The 19,619-nt window shown below is 45.4% G+C and overlaps 1 protein-coding gene across 1 annotated transcript in view; it reads right to left on the reverse strand.

Moving 5' to 3' along the window:
- The window catches only part of HPS5 (HPS5 biogenesis of lysosomal organelles complex 2 subunit 2), a 55,764-nt gene that overhangs the window by 13,848 nt on the left and 22,297 nt on the right, over window positions 1-19,619 (reverse strand). The window contains exons 11-21 of the mRNA XM_040327992.1: window positions 18,925-19,083; window positions 18,336-18,495; window positions 17,183-17,306; window positions 15,959-16,108; window positions 13,439-13,519; window positions 10,880-11,355; window positions 7,973-8,093; window positions 7,460-7,615; window positions 4,783-4,902; window positions 3,172-3,285; window positions 448-554 (exon numbers count right to left, since the gene is read on the reverse strand). Coding sequence (XP_040183926.1) covers window positions 448-554; window positions 3,172-3,285; window positions 4,783-4,902; window positions 7,460-7,615; window positions 7,973-8,093; window positions 10,880-11,355; window positions 13,439-13,519; window positions 15,959-16,108; window positions 17,183-17,306; window positions 18,336-18,495; window positions 18,925-19,083 — 1,768 coding nt within the window. The remainder of the gene's footprint in view (window positions 1-447; window positions 555-3,171; window positions 3,286-4,782; window positions 4,903-7,459; window positions 7,616-7,972; window positions 8,094-10,879; window positions 11,356-13,438; window positions 13,520-15,958; window positions 16,109-17,182; window positions 17,307-18,335; window positions 18,496-18,924; window positions 19,084-19,619) is intronic.

A 19,619-nucleotide genomic window follows, 5' to 3' on the forward strand; every position in this document is an offset into this window, starting at 1 on the left:
TTCCTCCTGCTGACCTCTATGTCAGTACATTATATAGTGGTGCCATGGAAGTCAGCAACAGGTCAGTGGTAGTCCTAGGCGGTTAAAGGTCCTGGAAAGTGCCGGTTTGCCAGCAGATTTCAGCGAATCATTCCTAGTGATCAAAGCCAAGTTCAACAGGTTTGCAGGTATTAACCAAATTTGAACAGGATCTGCAGTATGCGACAAGGTCACTTTAATCCAACTAACGCTATTGACGAAACGCGTCAGCTTTATTGTTTTATTGTCACTCTGATGTACCAATAAACAACACTTCAAGGATTACAGTCTTGCCGGCTCTTCTTCCTACTAGGGTCACTATAATGCATTCTGTATAAATGAAGAGTAGATGATCGTATTTCCGCCCTTTTGTTTAGTCCGTCCAATCCAAACACAAAATGAATATGAAGAAGACATTCATCCACTAACCGTTATTCTCATCGATCAGACTCATGTCATCCAGATACACGATACTGGTCAGGGCCTCCGACCGTCTGTCCAGCTGCAGGCACAGCGTGATGTATCCCTGCCAATACCTAATGTAAGAAATAATCCGATCACATAAAGCGGGACGACTGAAGTCAGAAATGCTGAGGCAGCAATACAAAAATGATTAACCCTTTGGTGACTAGAGGTCACTGAAGCTTAGATAGCCAGGCCAAATTTAGCTTCAGTATGCGTTGGTTAAATAGGCAATAACTAGGGTTGTCCCGATACTAGTATCGGTATCGGGACCGATTCCGAGTATTTGCAGTACTACTTGTACTCCCGCAAATACCCCCGATACCGAAATAGAATACTCCCCCCCCCGCCGTTAAGCCGCATCCCGCCGCCGTTACGCTGCATCCCCGCTACCGCCGACTGGGTAATACGGGCGGGGAACATTACAGCTTTGAATAGCTGTAATGATTCGCGCCGCGTATAGACACTCCCCCTTGCTCGGGTGAACTGTCCAATCCTGAGCGAGGGGGAGTGTCTATACGCGGAGCGAATCATTACAGCTATTCAAAGCTGTAATGTTCCCCGCCCGTATTAACCAGTCGGCGATAGTGGGGATCCAGGTAAGGGGGACATGGCTGGATATGGGGGGGGAGACATGGCTGCATTGGGGTAGACATGGCTGCATGGGGGGAGACATGGCTGCATGGGGGGGAGACATGGCTGCATGGGGGGGGGAGACATGGCTGCATGGGGGGGGGGGGGGAGACATGGCTGCATGGGGGGGGGGGGAGACATGGCTGCATGGGGGGGGGAGACATGGCTGCATGGGGGGGAGACATGGCTGCATGGGGGGGAGACATGGCTGCATGGGGGGGAGACATGGCTGGATGGGGGGGGGGGGAAGACATGGCTGGATGGGGGGGGAGACATGGCTGCATATGGGGGACATGGCTGGATATGGGGGGGAGACATGGCTGCATGGGGGGAGACATGGCTGGATGGGGGGGGGGGGAGACATGGCTGGATATGGGGGGACATAGCTGCATATGGGGGAGACATGGCTGCATATGGGGGGGGGACATGGCTGGATAATGGGGGGACATGGCTGCATATGGGGGGGACATGGCTGGATAATGGGGGGACATGGCTGCATCTGGGGGGGACATGGCTGCATTTGGGGACACATTTAAAAAAAAGTATCGGTATTCGGTATCGGCGAGTACTTGAAAAAAGGTATCGGTACTCGTACTCAGTCCTAAAAAAGTGGTATCGGGACAACCCTAGCAATAACCCTGCGACGAAATTGACTATCAAAAGAGCATTTTTTTATTGATTTTATTTTTTTTCAGGGCATAGAAAGAATTTATTTGACACATTGTATAAAAAAAATTAAAATATAATTACCCTATATATTTGAGTATAAGCCGGCCCGAATATAAGCCGAGGCACCTAATTTTACCACAAAAAACTGTGAAAACGTATTGACTTGAGTATAAGATTAGGGTGTCCATCTGCATGCCTCGCTGTGCCTCACTGTGTCCATGCCTCACTGTACCTATGACTAGACTTACATTTAATGGGAGTATATAGAAGGGGTGCCTGGATTTGGAAAAAAAAATAAAAAATCAGTGCTCCACGGTCGTAGGTCCCCCAGACAGCAAACTTTGCACACTTGTAGAGGAGAACTCATGTGTGCCAAGTGTCGCATCCAGGGGACCTATGGCCAGCCGGCACCGGGTCCCCAAAGTTACCGGAGAAATTACCGTTTAACATGGGAGTCTATGGAAGGGGTGCTCGAATTTGAAAAATCGGTTCTCCCCGGCCGTAGGTCCCCCGGACAACACACTTTGCGCACTTGTAGAGGAAGAGTGGGGCTACATGTGTGCCAAGTCCGGCTGGTCCCAGGTCCCCAAAGTTCGGGATATCAGGCACAAAATGGTGACTCGAGTATAAGCCGAGGGGGGCATTTTCAGCACACAAAAAATGTGCTGAAAAACTCGGCCTTTACGGTATGTACAATAAACATAAATGTATATATAAAAAAAGAAGGTATTGCTATATAATGGCCCTTGGGAAGGCATGATTGCATTGCACTACATGATACACTCGGAAACACTTGGAGATCACATTTGGAGGCACCCCTGCACCTCTGGCCAAATGCGGTACTGCACCATGGATATTAATCCATGGTGGGATAGAGTCATACACTCGGCGGCTATTGACGCCGAGTGTATGACACAGGAGCGTGCCTGCAAGGTAACCCCCTCGGGAGAGAGGGGATTGTCTATTGCGGGGAGGAGCAGCGAGAGCCGCCGTGGGACCCCAGAAGATGTGGATCGGGGGGCCACACTGTGCAAAACGAACTGCACAGTTGAGGTAAGTATGACATGTTTTTTTATTTTTTTTAAACAGGAACATTTACAACCACAATGTACTCATCTAGGAGTCAGATGGGCAGTGCCAGGACCAGGTCATCTAGTACCCAGGGCGAAGATTCCAAACTGCCCCCATTGTTCATGATGTGGAAGCTTAGAGGATCCTACAGCCACCGTTTCTCTCGCTTGTCAAAATCACTGCCGCTATCACTACTCCTGTCAGCCTTGTAACAGAAGGAAGGGGCCCCCATTCCTACAGTAAACCTTTGGTGCCCAGGGCAACCACCCTTCCCGCCCACCCCTTGTCCTGGCCCAGCAGATGGCACAAGTTCCTTACCCAGTTGTCCTGCAGATTTGTAGCATTTTCTCTTTGGTTACAAAGTCCGATGGCAGTTCAATTAAAAGAGACATGAGATGTCCATAGCCCCAGGTGAACAGGTGTGAGCGGGATCTGCGGAGAACAGAAATGTTCAATTGGATCACAGATTTACTTTTTTGAAAAACCAAAGAAGGATCTCAAAGTACTGCTGAGCAACACCTTTAAAAAAAGAACTCCAGGTGTGGATATTTTTACATTGTTCCAGCTTGGACCAGTATGCTTACCGAACCTGAACCTTTACAACACCTTTAAGCCCCATAGGTGGGACGAAACACGTTTGGACGTACAGCCTGAATGGAGCAGGGCTGAGGCTGGTTTCACATTCCATACACAGGGCTTTGTTGTGATTTTCGGCTTATGGGACCTGTAACGGAATGGCATGTGACACCCAGAGACCTTTGAAGGATGTAGGGTACTCCTGTGCCAGCGTCACTAATGACTCTTGGGTCTAGGGTCATCCTATGCCCCTTTTGGGCATAGGATGGCTGAGAAATGATAATTCATGTATTGCAGGAGATCTGGACATATTACAGGTGATTTCATGCTGACCCACAACAGGTCAATAAGAGACCTTCAATGCTTAAACTAGACTGTTGAGATGCTAACTAATAGGTAGATTCAGTAAGAGTTAGGCCGGCTTATCAGTAGATAAGCCAACCTAACTCAGAATCTAAGCCGACTTATGTTTAAAGTGTATGCTCAAACAGAGATACGCTTAAACATATCTAAGATAGGACGGCTTGCGCCGTCCTATCTTAGGTTGCAATATTTCGGATGGTCGCTAGGTGGCGCTTCCATTGCGGTCGGTGTAGAATATGTAAATTAGTAGATACGCCGATTCACGAACGTACGCCCCGCCGCATTACATTTACGCCGTTTCCGTAAGCCATTATCAGGCCTAAAGTTATTCCATCTATTAGATGGAATAGCAATGTTAAAGTATGGCCGCCGTTCCCGCTTCGAGATTCCAAATTTTTACGTTGTTTGCCTAAGTTGTCCGCGAATAGCGATTTACGTCCACGTCGAAATCAATAGGCCCGTGCGGCGTACTTACCTGCAAAGCACACTGGGAAATGTAGGCGCCCGGTGCATGCGCAGTAACAAAAAAAAAGTCAAAAACGTAAGGTCAAGCCTTATTAACATAAAACACGCACCCCTTACACACATTTGAATTCAGCGCCCTTACGCCCGCCCGCTTTAGGCTACGCCGTCGTAACATAGCAGGCAAGTACATTGTGAATCATGTACTTGCCTAGCTAACTTACGGCGGCGTAGGCTAAACACGCTAAGCTATGCCGCCGTAACTTTGCACCATTGTACCTGAATCTACCTATAAGTCTGCTACTGTGGTGATGTGGATTGAAGCTGAGAGTCAGCATGGCTGGCTATTATGGGATGTTAAAGTATCTTGCTGTGATTACATTTTGTGTCTATTGTACTAATTAAGTCTGTAAAGGTCAGATGTCTAACTTTTGCATGGTCAAAGCTGGAACAATGCAACCATGTAAAAACATCCATACATGGAATACATCTTAAACTTTTAAAAGGTCACATGACCAGATCACTTACCTTGGGTTTCCAGTGCTGTCAACAGTGCTTGAAGAGTGGGGGGCATCATGGGAAACTGCTAGTTGCAGCCAGTCTAACTTTAAGGATTCCGGTTGAGCAAGAGACTGTAACAGGAATAATCTACAATAAAAAATAAAAACCGTGTTGGTTTTCCTCTGTCCCCTGGAATTGGATTATTCCAGTTTATTGGTGCCATGTTGTCCATTTTCACCATGTGTTTGATTTTATCATCTATCGCGTGTAAATATTTATGCAACAACTCATTTCTAATTTTGATCAGGATCACTTTTGTTCATGGTCCATTAAAGTCCCACCTGTGTTAACTATTAAAAGTCCAGACCCCCAACCATTTGCATTACATGCACGTGCATGGAGGTTGCGGCACAGTCCCTTGCACTTGAATGGGTCACTTTTGCCATTGATACCATCTGCCAAACATGGCAGGTTGTGTAGTACTCACCCAAGCAGCGGCCGCTGATTTTGTACCAGGTTCTTCGTAGCTGGGACCCCAATGAGCTCCTGGTATATGACAGTTGGGCTGCAACCCTTCAGGCTGGGAACCTCTCCCCCTGGACAATAGCAGAGCTGCCTCTGGCCCAGACTATTTATGCACTCTACAGCCCCCTACTGGACAGCCTACCCCCCCAGGGATTGAGTGGAACCAAATAAATATTCAGACTGCTTGTTTAACTCTCTCAGCCCACTACTTTCCAGAAAACAGGGGGAAGCAGTCACAGTTGCAGAGCCTTGAACAGCCCAAAGCAATCACAAGCTGCTCTACTAGATTACAGAAGAGCTACAAGAACTACATTTACCCAATCTGTCTAGCAACCTATCTAGGAGGTAGATATGTGCGATTTCGACAAATTTTAAAATATTGAATATTTTAATTTAAAATGTAAAATTTGAATATTTAAAAATGTGTACATTTTAAAAAATAAAAAAAGAAAGAAAAAGAAGAACGAAAATCTGAAAATAAAAACGAAAATTCAAAAAGAACGAAAATCCGAAAACAAGAACGAAAATTAGAAGATTTGGAAATCTGAAATAACTAATAAATTAACCATAAGTAACTATTAAATTATAGGTATTGGAATGTCCTTTCAAATTTGTCTGTTAGTTAACAAATACGAATTTATCCGAAGTTACGAATTATCCGAAATAACAAATGTCACATCTAAACAAGAAATGGAACGGAACTAATTAATAATAATAATAATAATAATAAGGCTTTATTATTCTTATTATTCTTATTATTCATTACATTCCATTAATTTAGATACAGCATTTGTTATTTTGGCAAATTTTTTATTTCGGATCAATTCATATTCGTTCACTAACAGCAACATTTGAAAGGAAATTCCAATAACTATAATTGAATAGTTAGTTATGGTTAAGTTATTAGTTATTTCAGATTTCCAAATCTCATAATTTTCGTTCTGATTTTCGTTCTTGTTTTCAGATTTTCATTCTTTTTTAATTTTCGTTTTTATTTTCAGATTTTCGTTCTTTTTTCTTTTTTTTTTAATTTTCAAAATGTAAAGAAGAACGGAAATCTGAAAATAAAAACGAAAATTCAAAAAGAACGAAAATCCGAAAACAAGAACGAAAATCAGAACGAAAATTAGAAGATTTGAAAATCTGAACTAATTAATAACTTAACCATAACTAACTATTAAATTATAGTTATTGGAATTTCCTTTCAAATTTGTCTGTTAGTGAACGAATATGAATTGATCCGAAATTAAAAATTTCCCAAAATAACAAATGCTGTATCTAAATTAATGGAATGTAATGAATTAATAATAATAAACAAATAAACCTTTTTATTTTATATTATTTATTTATTAATTAGTTCTGTTCCATTTGTTGTTTAGATGTGACATTTGTTATTTCGGAGAATTCGTAACTTCGGATAAATTCGTATTTGTTAACTAACAGCCAAATTTGAAAGGAAATTCCAATACCTATAATTTAATAGTTAGTTATTTCAAATTTTAGAATTTTTGGACTTTCGATCATAACGAATGACCTGAAAAAACAAACAAAAACAAAAAACAATTTCGGCACATGTCTACTGGGAGGGTTCTACAGTTGTATAACTACATAGCTCCCAACTGTCCCGGATTTGGAGGGACTGTCCCTGATTTGGAGCAATGTCCCTCTGTCCCTCATTCCTCCCCATTTGTCCCTCATTTTGGTCTGATCTATATAGATGTATATAAAATGCACTATTTATCTATCAAAAAGTGTTTCCCAGTGCTAAACCTTTCATCCGATTTCTAAATAGCTGCATTTGTAAATTCTAGAAGCCAATATAAAGGAATAGTAGTGGTAAAAAAGCACTTGGTGGTTTAACTAATCTTGTTTTTATGTACAATTCTCCTTTAAGAGGGCGTGGCAAGGGCGTGTCCTTTGCCTGAATACTTTTGCTGATAGGTGTCCCTCATTCCCATCTCAAAAAGTTGGGAGGTATGTAACCACAGTGCAACAATATGTACTGACCTGGTCACCAGCCATGTTCATTTTTCAGGTGCGTGCACAGGGTTAGTTAAACCACGAATAAACTGTCTATTTTTACCGCCCCTTGGCCAGCCATGCAAATAAGACCAAAAGTGAAATCTGAATAATACCGGCAAAGCCTCAGACAGGTATGGCCCTCTCTTCTCCTCCTTACCTTTGCTGTTCAGGTTTTGTCTTGATGAGATTGTCCAAGTAGGCCAAAAAGTGCCCCGGATTGGCCCTGCAAAGATGCTTAACGTCCACCGGTAAGATCGACGGGTAGAACTTAGGGAGGGATCTCACTGCCGATTCGCCAAATTTGTCATAAATCCTAAATTGAATCAAAATAATACATAAACGTCCATCGTACCCAACTCTAATTTGCACTCTGAGGTCACCACTGCGAGAGTCATTTTAATCGGCCATTACGATCAAATAAAAGCAACAGTGAATTCACAAAGATTTTAGCACAGGTTATCATTTCTTAGGCCTTGTACACACGGTCGGACCGAACCGATGTGACTGGTCCGTCGGACCGTTTTTATCGGTTCACCTCTGAAGTGGCCGTACGGCCTGATACGTGTACACACCGTTGTCCTGCCACATATAGACGGGCGGTCAGTTCTCTGATCTACAAGACAAAAGCGGTCCGGTTTGGGAGGACAGGTAAAGGGGACATTTGACACACCTGGACACATAGGCGAGGAGGAGAGGGCTGTCCCAGGGCTCCATATCCTTCAGTTTCTGCACAGCGCTCACCAGATCTCCTTTCTCAATGGCCAACGCCACCGGACCCGGACCGGCCAGATCTGCGAGCCAATGAGACAAAATGTTAGGACTACAATCTAGCAAGCTGACCTCCATGAAAATACAAATTTACAACCACTTTAATGTAAGTATTGGGGGGTGCTGGGGACCCCGCTACACACTGAAGCTTTCCAACTCTTTTAACCACTTCCATACCGGGGCCAATTCTGGCACTTCTCTCCTTCGTGTAAAAATCGTCATTTTATTTGCTAGAAAATTACTCAGAACCCCCAAACACTATATATATTTTTTTTAGCAGACACCCTAGGGAATAAAGTGGTGGTCATTGCAACTTTTATATCTCGCACGGTATTTGCGCAATCATTTTTTGGGGGAAAAAAAACAACAACAAAACAGTAAAGTTAGCCCACTTTTTTTGTATAATGTGGAAGATGATGTTACGCCGAGTAAATAGATACCTAACATGTCACGCTTTAAAATTGCGCACACTCATGGAATGGCGCCAAACTTCGGTACTTAAAAATCTCCATAGGCGACGCTTGAATTTTTTTTTTTACAGGTTACCAGTTTAGATTTACGGAGGAGGTCTAGTGCTAAACTTGTTGCACACACTCGAACGCACGCGGCGATACCTCACATGTGTGGTTTGAACGGCGTTTACATATGTAAGCGGGACCTACGTGTGTGTTCGCTTCTGAGCGCAAGCTACCGGGGACAGGGGCGTTTTACATTTTTTTTTATTATTTCTTTTTATACTTTTTTTTTTCTTTTTACACTTTTTTTTTACATTTTTTTTTTTGATCACTTTTATTCTTATTACAAGGAATGTGGGAGGTGTCCCGTGTCCCCTCCCATCGCCTATAAGAACGATCAAGCGGCGGAACTGCCGCTATAATCGTTCTTATGGTGCACAGAATCACCGCCTGCAAATAATGATATCTGAATGATGCCTGTAGCTGCACCCATCATTCAGATCAGGGGCGGACTGACAACTCATGGGGCCCCCGGGCAATAGAAGATTATGGGGCCCCCGGGCTTACAGATGGCCACCAAGCCAGGAGGCAGTGCAGAGGCGGGGCAGCTAAAATCTCGGGATTTTCACATCAAAAGCATGTCGGTTTTGGACATATCAGGGACATATGTAAAAAAAAAAACACAGATTTTTACATACTGTCCCTGGTTTTACTGAGCCTGGCAACCCTGATGGGGCCCCCTAGTGGTATGGGGCCCTCGGGCAGTGCCCGAGTGTCTCAATGGTCAGTACGCCCCTGATTCAGATATCTCCCCCGAAAGTCCAGGACATCATTTGACGTCCAGCGGTAGGGAAGTTATTAAATCTCTTCTCTTCAACTTCAGCTCCCTGCCCCCTGCTTTTCAGAGCTGAGAGATCCTGTGTAAATTAGATGGCTGTAGATAAACAGGGACAACTTATATAGCAGGCTTTGTTTCATCTCTGTCTATCACCTGAGACCAGTCACTTCACTGGGTATGTTTACAACCACTTTAAGGCTGCTTTCACACTGAGGCGCTTTTGCGCTAAAAATAGTGCCTGCAAAGCGCTCCCTGTAAGAGCCGCTCCTTTATCTCCAGTGTGAAAGCCTGAGGGCTTTGAGACTGGAGCGTTGCGCTGGCAGGGCGGTAAAAAAAGTCCTGCCAGCCGCATCTTTGAGGCGCTGTAGGAGCGGTGAATATAACGCTCCTACAGCATCCCTGCCAATAGAAATTAACGAAGCAGTGCCTCCGAACTGCCCGCTAGCGGCCGAAAATCGCGGCAATACTGCCAACGCCCGCGACGCCTCAGTGTGAAAGTACCCTAAAAGTGGTATGGCACCTCAGATGTTTTGGAACTACATTTCCCATCATGCTCATGCACTCTGCGGCGTAGTTGAGCATCATGGGAAATGTAGTTCCAACACATCTGGGGTGCCAAGGTTCACCATCACTGCTTTATGTGATAGAACACACGCTCACTCTTTCCAGAGCACTTCGCCCACATTAGACCCTAAGGCCCAGATTCACAAAGACTTACGACGGCGTATCTCCAGATACGCCGTCGTAAGTCCGAATGGCCGCCGTCGTATCTATGCGCCTGATTCATAGAATCAGTTACGCATAGATTTCTATTACATCCGACCGGCGTAAGTCTCTTACGCCGTCGGATCTTAACTGCATATTTACGCTGGCCGCTAGGGGCGTGTACGCTGATTTACACCTAAAAATATGTAAATCAGCTAGATACGCGAATTCACGAACGTACGCCCGGCCGACGCAGTACAGATATGCCATTTACGTTAGACTTTTCCCGGCGTAAAGTTACCCCTGCTATATGGTGGCGTACCAATGTTAAGTATGGACGTCGTTCCTGCGTCGAATTTTGAATATTTTACGTTGTTTGCGTAAGTCGTCCGTGACGTCCGTAGGGCTGGACGTCATTTGCGTTCACGTGGAAACCAATACGTCCTTGCGGCGTACTATGGAGCAATGCACACTGGGATATTCCACGGACGGCGCATGCGCCGTTCGTGAAAAACTTCAATCACGTCGGGTCACAAGTTATTTACATAAAACACGCCCCCCTGTTCCAAATTTGAATTAGGCGGGCTTAAGCCGGCCAATTTACGCTACGCCGCCGCAACTTACAAAGCAAGTGCTTTGAGAATACAGCACTTGCCCGTGTAAGTTGCGGAGGCGTAACGTAAATAGGATACGTTACGCCCGCACAAAATTACGCCGAACTACGAGAATCTGGCCCTCGGTATACAGAAACACTAAAAATTGTTGGGTTGCAAAATTTGGTTCCAAAATAATCCAAAACATCAAATATTACCTTTTAATCCTTCAATGTACGTGTCCCAGACGCTGGGGACGTCGACGTAAATCAGGGCGAGGCATCGCTTTAGCCTTTTGAGGTCCAGCAGGAAGAGGTACTTGCGTATAAAGCGGCAGGCACTTGGGTTCCCGTCAAGGGAAGCCTCGCTAGTGAAAACGTTATATTCTAGGCACATGATAGCCAGCTGGGAGAGGTCTCGATGGAGAGGTTCTTCTATGAAACACGGAGCGCGTACTCTGAAGACCAAATCGTCCTCCACCCGGGAACACACAGACGGTTTCCTCTCCATCTCCTCCATGTCGGATGAATCGATTGTGGCGCCGTCTGCTTCCCCTGAGGAGTTCAGCGACGTCTCACAGGAGCCAGTGAGGTCCTGGGGACTGAGAGCCTTCTCCAAGTTCATCAACCAGTCTTTTAGGACCTTTCCCATTTCTTCCACGTTAAACAACACTTGAGAGTCCTGAAGTTTATGCCTGAAAAATAAAAAATAAAAATAAAAAATTACTCATCCTGCTTCTCCAGTTATGGAACATCCTTTAGTAGGCAAGCCCATATGGGTCCAACTCCCTCCCCAAACTGTCTTGCTAGCCTCCTAATACATCACGTCACCTCCATCCCACGTAGCCTACTATTCAAACTGCCCACTACCTTCTCTCTATACACCCTTGCCCTATACAGGAGTCTAGTGCAGCCTTTCTCAATCTTTGTACCCCACAGGAACCCTTAAAAAAAATTCAGGTCTTAGGGAACCCCTTCTGAAAGGAATATATCAGAATTCAGTGGGAAAAATGACCCTGCCATGTAGTGTTGGTCCCAGAACGAAAAAATAAATAAATCAGAAATGGCCTCCAAACTTTCTTCCTGTACTGTGACTGCAGGTCTCTGATCATCTCCTGTACTGTGACTGCAGGTCTCTGATCATCTCCTGTACTGTGACTGCAGGTCTCTGATCGTCTCCTGTACTGTGACTGCAGGTCTCTGATCGTCTCCTGTACTGTGACTGCAGGTCTCTGACCGTCTCCTGTACTGTGACTGCAGGTCTCTGACCGTCTCCTGTACTGTGACTGCAGGTCTCTGACCGTCTCCTGTACTGTGACTGCAGGTCTCTGACCGTCTCCTGTACTGTGACTGCAGGTCTCTGACCGTCTCCTGTACTGTGACTGCAGGTCTCTGACCGTCTCCTGTACTGTGACTGCAGGTCTCTGACCGTCTCCTGTACTGTGACTGCAGGTCTCTGACCGTCTCCTGTACTGTGACTGCAGGTCTCTGACCGTCTCCTGTACTGTGACTGCAGGTCTCTGACCGTCTCCTGTACTGTGACTGCAGGTCTCTGACCGTCTCCTGTACTGTGACTGCAGGTCTCTGACCGTCTCCTGTACTCAGGGCTGGACTGGGACAAAAATTTGGCCCTGGACTTCATCCTGTCCGGCCCACTGACAGGTTTCTCCAATGTGGGCGGCCAGACAATCCCGCCCCCCCTGGTTGGCCAACCCTGATGGCCACCCAAGCCCCCCTTCCCCTTCACTAGCCAATTAGCCGTTCTACCTTATTACATAATGCTGTGGGGAGGGAGAGAAGGTGAGCGCTGCGGGGAGGGAGAGGAGGTGAGCGCTGTGGGGAGGAGGGGGCGGCGGTCCGCTGTCACTGAAGCCGGTCCACTGAGCCATCGGCCCACCGGGAAACTCCCTATAGTCCAGATGGCCAGTCCATCCCTGCCTGTACTGTGACTGCAGTCTCTGACAATCTCCTGTATCATGTCTGTAGTATGTCTGGGGGCTCCTTCTAACAGACGCTCTAGCAGAAGCCCTCTCTGTGTCCATCAGAGAGCCCCCCCCTCCAGGTCCCAATAAAGTACTCTGCTTCACTTCCTGTATTTTGTTTATTGTTAAGAGATCATGTAAGGATCCCAGGGTAATGAAGACTTTGTGGGGGAGCATCTCTGTGGTTGAGTCATTGCCATAGAAACATTTGTAAAGGGGAGGAGTTAATAAAAAGACCACGCCCATGTGGGGGGCGCCAGAAATATTTCTGCACCCAGGCGCCTGTGACCCTAGGATCGGCCCTGTACACACGGCCCAACATTTTCAGCCAACATTCACCAAACCACATGGTTTTTCAGCTCTTTGCCGCCACCCTTTGGGCAACTTCTGCTATTGTTGTCTGATGTTTAGCATTGGTTCCGAGAATGCGTGTTTGTACTTTGGGTTTTAGTTGGACGGACTTGCGTACAAAAGATCGGATAAACCAAGGTTTATTGTCCAACAATTGGTGAGCATGAACAACCAACTTGTGTTGTCGTTAATTCAGCCAACAGTTGTCTGATAGAGCATACACACACAGTTGGAATATCCGACACAACACGTCCGTCAGACGACAATTATGGCCATAAAGTTGGATCGTGTGTACGGGGCCGAAGAAGCATTACAGCTGCCAGTTCTAAAATGTCCCCACCAGGGGCGAACTGACCATTGAGTCACTCGGGCAGTGCCTGAGGGCCCCATGAGTTGTCAGTCTGCCCCTGGTCCCCACCAAATACATAAAATAGTCACCACTCACATGGCTTCCAACGTTGCGAACTTCAGTTCTCCCAGCAGAATTTCCTCCACGGAAGGTGTTGGTGGTTGGGGAGGTTCTATCCTACAGAATAAAGTCATAGATCATTAGATACTTATTACTTTGTGCTGTGCATTACAGACTTGAGGCCTTATGATGGCCCATTACAAGCGAATGACCACAGGGGGGACACAAAGCCACCAGTGTAAGTTGCTCAATGACCCAAAATCAATAGTTTAGTTCTCAGTACTTTTGCCTTGCACAAGGGTCCCTGGTTCTATTACTGGTCAGGACACTATCTACGTGGGCTTTGCATGTTGTACCTGTGCTTGCATGGGTTTCCTCTTGTAACGGGAGGGCCCAGTGGAACCCAGAACCCCCTGGAAAGGTTGGGAAACCCTTGTTTCAGCTCCCCATGCACCTCTTATGTCTAAGTCACCCTGTGCCATCCTGGCTGACTGAGAAAATATATACTGGATTACTTAAAATGGGACAGTGTTATTTATCCACAATATCTCCCAGGATATATGTAAAGACTATTCTTGGTTTGTTTGATTCTGATTCTCAACATGTTAGTTGAGAGAGACGATCACATTGGCCTCTGTACAATGTAGGAGACGGGCCGACTCCTGCTGGAGCTCCTGCTATTGTGCGAAGATGTCCTGTGTTTATACTTATGATAATGTATAATCTACTGTGTGAAGCTCGGTGACAACTAGTCTGAGGCCGCGTACACACAGTCGGTCCAAACCGATGAGAATGGTCCGGACGGACCGTTTTCATCGGTTCACCGCTGAAGTGGCCTGATGGTCTGATGTGTGTACACACCATCAGTTCAAAATCCGATCGGGTCAGAACGCGGTGACGTAAAACACACGACGTGCTGAAAAAAACAAAGTTCAATGCTTCCAAGCATGCGTCGACTTGATTCTGAGCATGCGCGGGTTTTGAACCAATGCTTTTGTGTACTAACCATCGGTTTGGACCGATCGTGTAGCGGTCCATCGGTTCGATTTTGAAGCATGTTTTAAAATTTTGGACCGAAGGAAAACAGACCGATGGGCTATACACACGGTCGGACAAAACCGATGAGAATGGACCGAGGTTCAGTTTCATCGGTCTAAATCGACCGTGTGTATAGCCCATCGGTCTGTTTTCCTTCGGTCCAAAATTTTAAAACATGCTTCAAAATCGACCGTGTGTACGCGGCCTGACCTCTAGTGAAATCCTGAATAATCATAACAATGCTCAGGAGGGCACGGAGTCACATCGGCTGCTTTAAGGGATTAGTTAATTAGCTCAAGTTAATTAGGTTTCTGGTTACAGGTGTATTGTTAGAGTAATATGAGCAAGAATGGGGACCTCCTCTTCAACTGTATATAAGACTTGTATTCTTGTTCAAACAAACAGTTCATGCTCAGCAAACAAACGAGTATTGTCTTGTTTGTTGTTGATAGCGGTTGGAATATCTGATATCTATATTCAGACTGGGAGGAAGCGGTATATGACGAAAGCACTCAAGTGGACTGTGGGACGTTTCGTTACACCTCCCATACGCAAACGTCATCGGTAATTGGCTTCTTTCCTAAAAAGCCCTAGTAGGTGTATGAATTAAAGATGGAGACCTTAGATCAGCCCTTTTCAAACACACATAGAAACCCTGAAATAACTTTCCGGTCTCAGGGAACCCCTGCTAATAATGACTATATCTACAACTCATGATACATTAGTGTGACGGTTAGTGGGAAGAATGATCCTTACACTTGTGGTCATTGGGAAGAATTACCCCCCTACAGATAGCTAAAAGGTCAATGGGAACTTATCCGAGAGGCAAAAATTGCTCAAGGTACCACTAGCAACCCCAATTGAGAAACCTTGCCTTAGATTGTAAGCTCCTCATGGGGAGGGACCGATGGGAGTGTAAAGTATGCATCAAGTGGCCTCTATATAAATAAGTAAACAAACAAATAAAAGGACAGGTGGACCATCAGCAGACATGATGAGAACCACCTCCAGAGGTTTCTCCAGCCTGCAGATGGCAGTGTGCCCCTCTCTCTCTCTGCGCACTCGCTGGGCACACAGAATGAAGTACAGTGTTAAAAATCGTTACAAACGGGTAAAAAGAGTAAATAAAAAAAAAATGCATTTTGTTTAGTTTGGTAAGCTTAAAATAAAACATAGGCATGGTATATATTGAACAGTTTATAGAATAAAATATGTCGCCCCCCCCCCCCCCCCCCACACACACACACACAAAAAGAAATAAGATACTGTAGGAAAATTAGTCATAGGATTATTGTCCCATAACCAACGCTGCAAGCATCCCTGTCATTCACAAGCCTTACAGGGTACGCCGGTGTTCTGTCGAGAAGTGCATGCGCGGTGCATGCGCAGTTCCACCTGGGCATTTCTGGATAGGGGGCATTTCTCGACAAGACACCGGGATGGTTAATAAGACCTTATGATACATTACGGCAAATTATTATTCCTGCCCGGCACGCTTATCTGCTGCAAATAACTCACTCAGTCTTTTCTTCTTCTTGTTGGGCCAAACCATCCATGAGCACTTCATGGGGGTGCTCTTCCTCCTTGGCCTCCTGCTTCCTCCTTATTTCAGGACTCATGTGGAGGGTACCGATTTTCTCAGTGGTTTTTCTGACAAAGCTTGAGACACTGAAACCAGAGGAAAAAACAAAAAAAATTAACATACTTGTGTATGGCCGCTAGAGAGGTGGGGACTGTTTTAGAGATTGGTCTTTATGTCCGCAGCTTAACCACTTCAGTTCTCGTATCTGTATATTATGGACAGGAGCAATTTTTACATTTCCACCATGGACCTTTTTAAACAACGTTGTCGTTGCCTAATGCGGAGTTCCACCCAGAAATGGAACTTCTGCTGATCGGATTCCCCCCCCCCCCCCCCCCCCCGGTGCCACATTTGGCACCTTTCAGGAGGGAGTGGGTACCTATAAAATCCAGGTATCGGCTCCCACTTACAGGCAAAGATTGCCACACAAACTACGCAATGTCCGCCCCCCTGTCTTCTGGGAGAAACACAGGTCCCACAAGACAGCAGGTACCATTCAGAACATGCAGCTTGACTCATGCATGCGCAGTAGGAAACAGGCTGTGAAGCCGAAACGTTTCACTTCCTGTTTCCCTTAGCAAGGATGCCGGCACCTGCATCCGGAGCCGAGGGATGGCGCTGACGACAGTTTCATGTCACATTAAAGAAAGTTGAGAAGCGGGGGAGGGGGTGTTCTGCTGTCCGAAATGACATCTTACATTAAAGTGAGAAGCAGGGGGTGCTGACTTCTTACCTCTTCTCCCATGCAGCCAGCGAGTTGAGAAGCGGGGTGAGGGGGCGAAAATGACTTCTCACCAGGCAGGGCCTCTAGTAATTTGGGGGGCCCTTCGCAGCTTTGCGGGGCCCTAAGCGGCTTGCATAGTGAGCCTATAGGGCGGATCGGTCCTGGTCAGATCCACCCTTGATCAGGGCTCCAATGACTGGATAAGAAGGGACAGTGGACTACTGGTGGATTATTAGATTCAGAAGAAGACTTAAAGGGTATCTACACTTTCGTGGAGGCATTTCACAGCTCCCGAAACGCGTTGGAGTGTACCCTTGGATTTTTATGATGCGATTAATATTTTTGGACCCCAAAAGCATTTTGTGTTGGACCAATCTACAACAGTAAATGACGCCTCCTGTAAAGTGCTCAGTGTTACCTATGGGCAATTCTTTACCTTTCTTTGACAGCCTGCAGGGACATGCGGGGTGAGGTGGAACGGAATGGCAGTGAGAGATTGAATGGGAGGATGGGTTCGGTCCGATCGCTGTCCATGGTCACAGAGGCATGAGAGGTGGTGTCTGATGGGGAGAACATGCGGGAGAACAGGTAACATAATGACAGTGAGACAGACCACATCAATGTGCACACAACATGCATCGGCTGATCCCCGATATCAGAAATTAAATTCAGAACAGTGACAAAAAAAAAAAACACACACACACACACACACACACACACACGTTATTTTTTTGTGCAATAAAATTATAAAAAAAAATTACAACCCCCCATCAAAAATACATTATTCTTATAGATGAATTGCATAATTTGTAAAAAAAAAAAGACAAGTTTTGACAAATTTTAATTTTCGAATTTCCAAAATTTTCTGGAGTTCGGAAGTTTGAAATTTTGCAAATTCGAAATTTCAAAATGTCGGAAAAACTTGGAAATTCCAAAATTAAAAATTAGGAAATTCTAATTTTCAAAAATTAAAAATTCCAAATTCCGGATTTTTTAAATTCGGAAAAGTTAAAAAAACGAATGTAAACGAAAACAAACACATTTTTCAGGCAGTGCACATGTCCAATATATATATATATATATATATATTTCTATAAAATAATAAGTCCAAAGATTTATTGTAGCAGATATTACCGCCTAAACTAAGCATTAGGGAAAGTTTAGCGTTCAGTGATTTGTTATTTTTTTCTGACACGTTTCGAGGACAGGGCATGCTTCCTCAGTGAATCTTTCTAGGGCTCTGGATAATACAACAAAAATGGTACATACACTCACCGGCCACTTTATTAGATACACCTGTTCCATTGCTTGGCAACACAAATTGCTAATCGGCCAATCACATGGCAGCATCTCAACTATTTATTATTAATATTATAATAATAATAATAATAATAATACAGGATTTATATAGTGCCAACAGTGTACGCAGCTCTTTACAATGTAGAGGGGAGACCGCACATTTACAATACAGAAGGGAGGGCCCTGCGTGCGGAGCTTACATTCTAAAGGGAGGGGGAGGTGGTACAATAGGTAATAGCTGCGGGGGGGAGCATTCCTGAAATATAACCCAATCAATGAGCAGCATTTACCCGATTCTACATGCTCATCCTCCAGCGGTGCGGAGAGTTCCCGCAGCCTCTCATCCTCTGATAGCGTCTGACTGTGCAGAGAGCCGGAGTCTTCATCTGATTGGCTGTTCCTGCGGCTAACCACTCGGTAGATGCCGCAGTCCAGCACATTGAAGCTCTCCTGTAATGCAACACACCAGAGAGGTCAGACAAGAGAGAGAAGAGAAAAGAGAAAAGAGAAAAGAGAGAAAAGAGAGAAAAGAAAGAAGAGAGGGGGGGGGGGAAAGAAGGGAGAAAGAGAGAAGAGAGGAGAGAGAAGAGAGGAGAGAGAGAGAGAGAGAGAGAGAGAGAGAGAGAGAAAGGGAAAGAGAAAGAGAGAGAGAGAGAGAAAGAAAGAGAAAGAGAAAGAGAAAGAGAGAGAGATGACAGCCTGTAGCCAGGTCTAGCAGTAATAACTCTGTACCAGGCCCCCTGGGACAGACAATATAATTTCCATTAAGCAGTTTGAAGTATGCTGGAGATTTCTTGCTAGCTGAATAATGGACCCAAGAGACTTCAAGCCACCGCCAGTGATAAATATCTCCAGGATTACAGCAGACATGGAACTCACATGGGAGGAGATACTGCTTCGCCTGCTGCTGCATGCTGAATCCATGGGCTCTATGCGGGAAAGGACCTCTTCCATCTGTTTCACTAGATCTGCCTGCAGAACCAGGTCCAGCTGGGACTTCACATGCTCCAGCTTGTCCATCGGCAACACCTTCCTTGCCTGAAAAACATACAGATACACCAAACCTCTAAATGGGTTATATATATCTATAGATCACCAAATGAAAGAAAAGGGGTATGGAGAAAAGAAAAAAGAAGGTTTGAATAGGAGAAAAAGAAGAAAAAGAAAAAAGAAAAAAGAAAAAGAAGAAGGTAGGGGCGAAGGAGAGGAAATGGTAGGGTAGGGCGAAGGAGAGGAAAGAGAAGGAAGGAGAGGAAAGAGAAGGAAGGAGAGGAAAGAGAAGGAAGGAGAGGAAAGAGAAGGAAGGACATGATTGGGAAGGAGGCAGATGGAAGAGACTGCAAAAGGGAAGTGAAAGTAAATAGAAAGGGATGGAGGGAAAGCCCGAAAAGGGAAAGAGGAATAGTAAAAAAAAAAAAAAAAAGAGGGGAGGGATATCTAAAAAAAAGGGGTTGAAGGAAGGAAACGTGAAGGGAGAAAGAGAGGGATAGGGAGGGAGAGAAAGCAAAGTGGAGGAGTGGGGGGGGGGGGGGGGAAGCCAAGGAAAGGGGACAGAGAAAAGGGTAAGGGCAGTA

Source organism: Rana temporaria, chromosome 11 (assembly GCF_905171775.1).
Source record: "Rana temporaria chromosome 11, aRanTem1.1, whole genome shotgun sequence".
Lineage (NCBI taxonomy): Eukaryota > Metazoa > Chordata > Amphibia > Anura > Ranidae > Rana > Rana temporaria.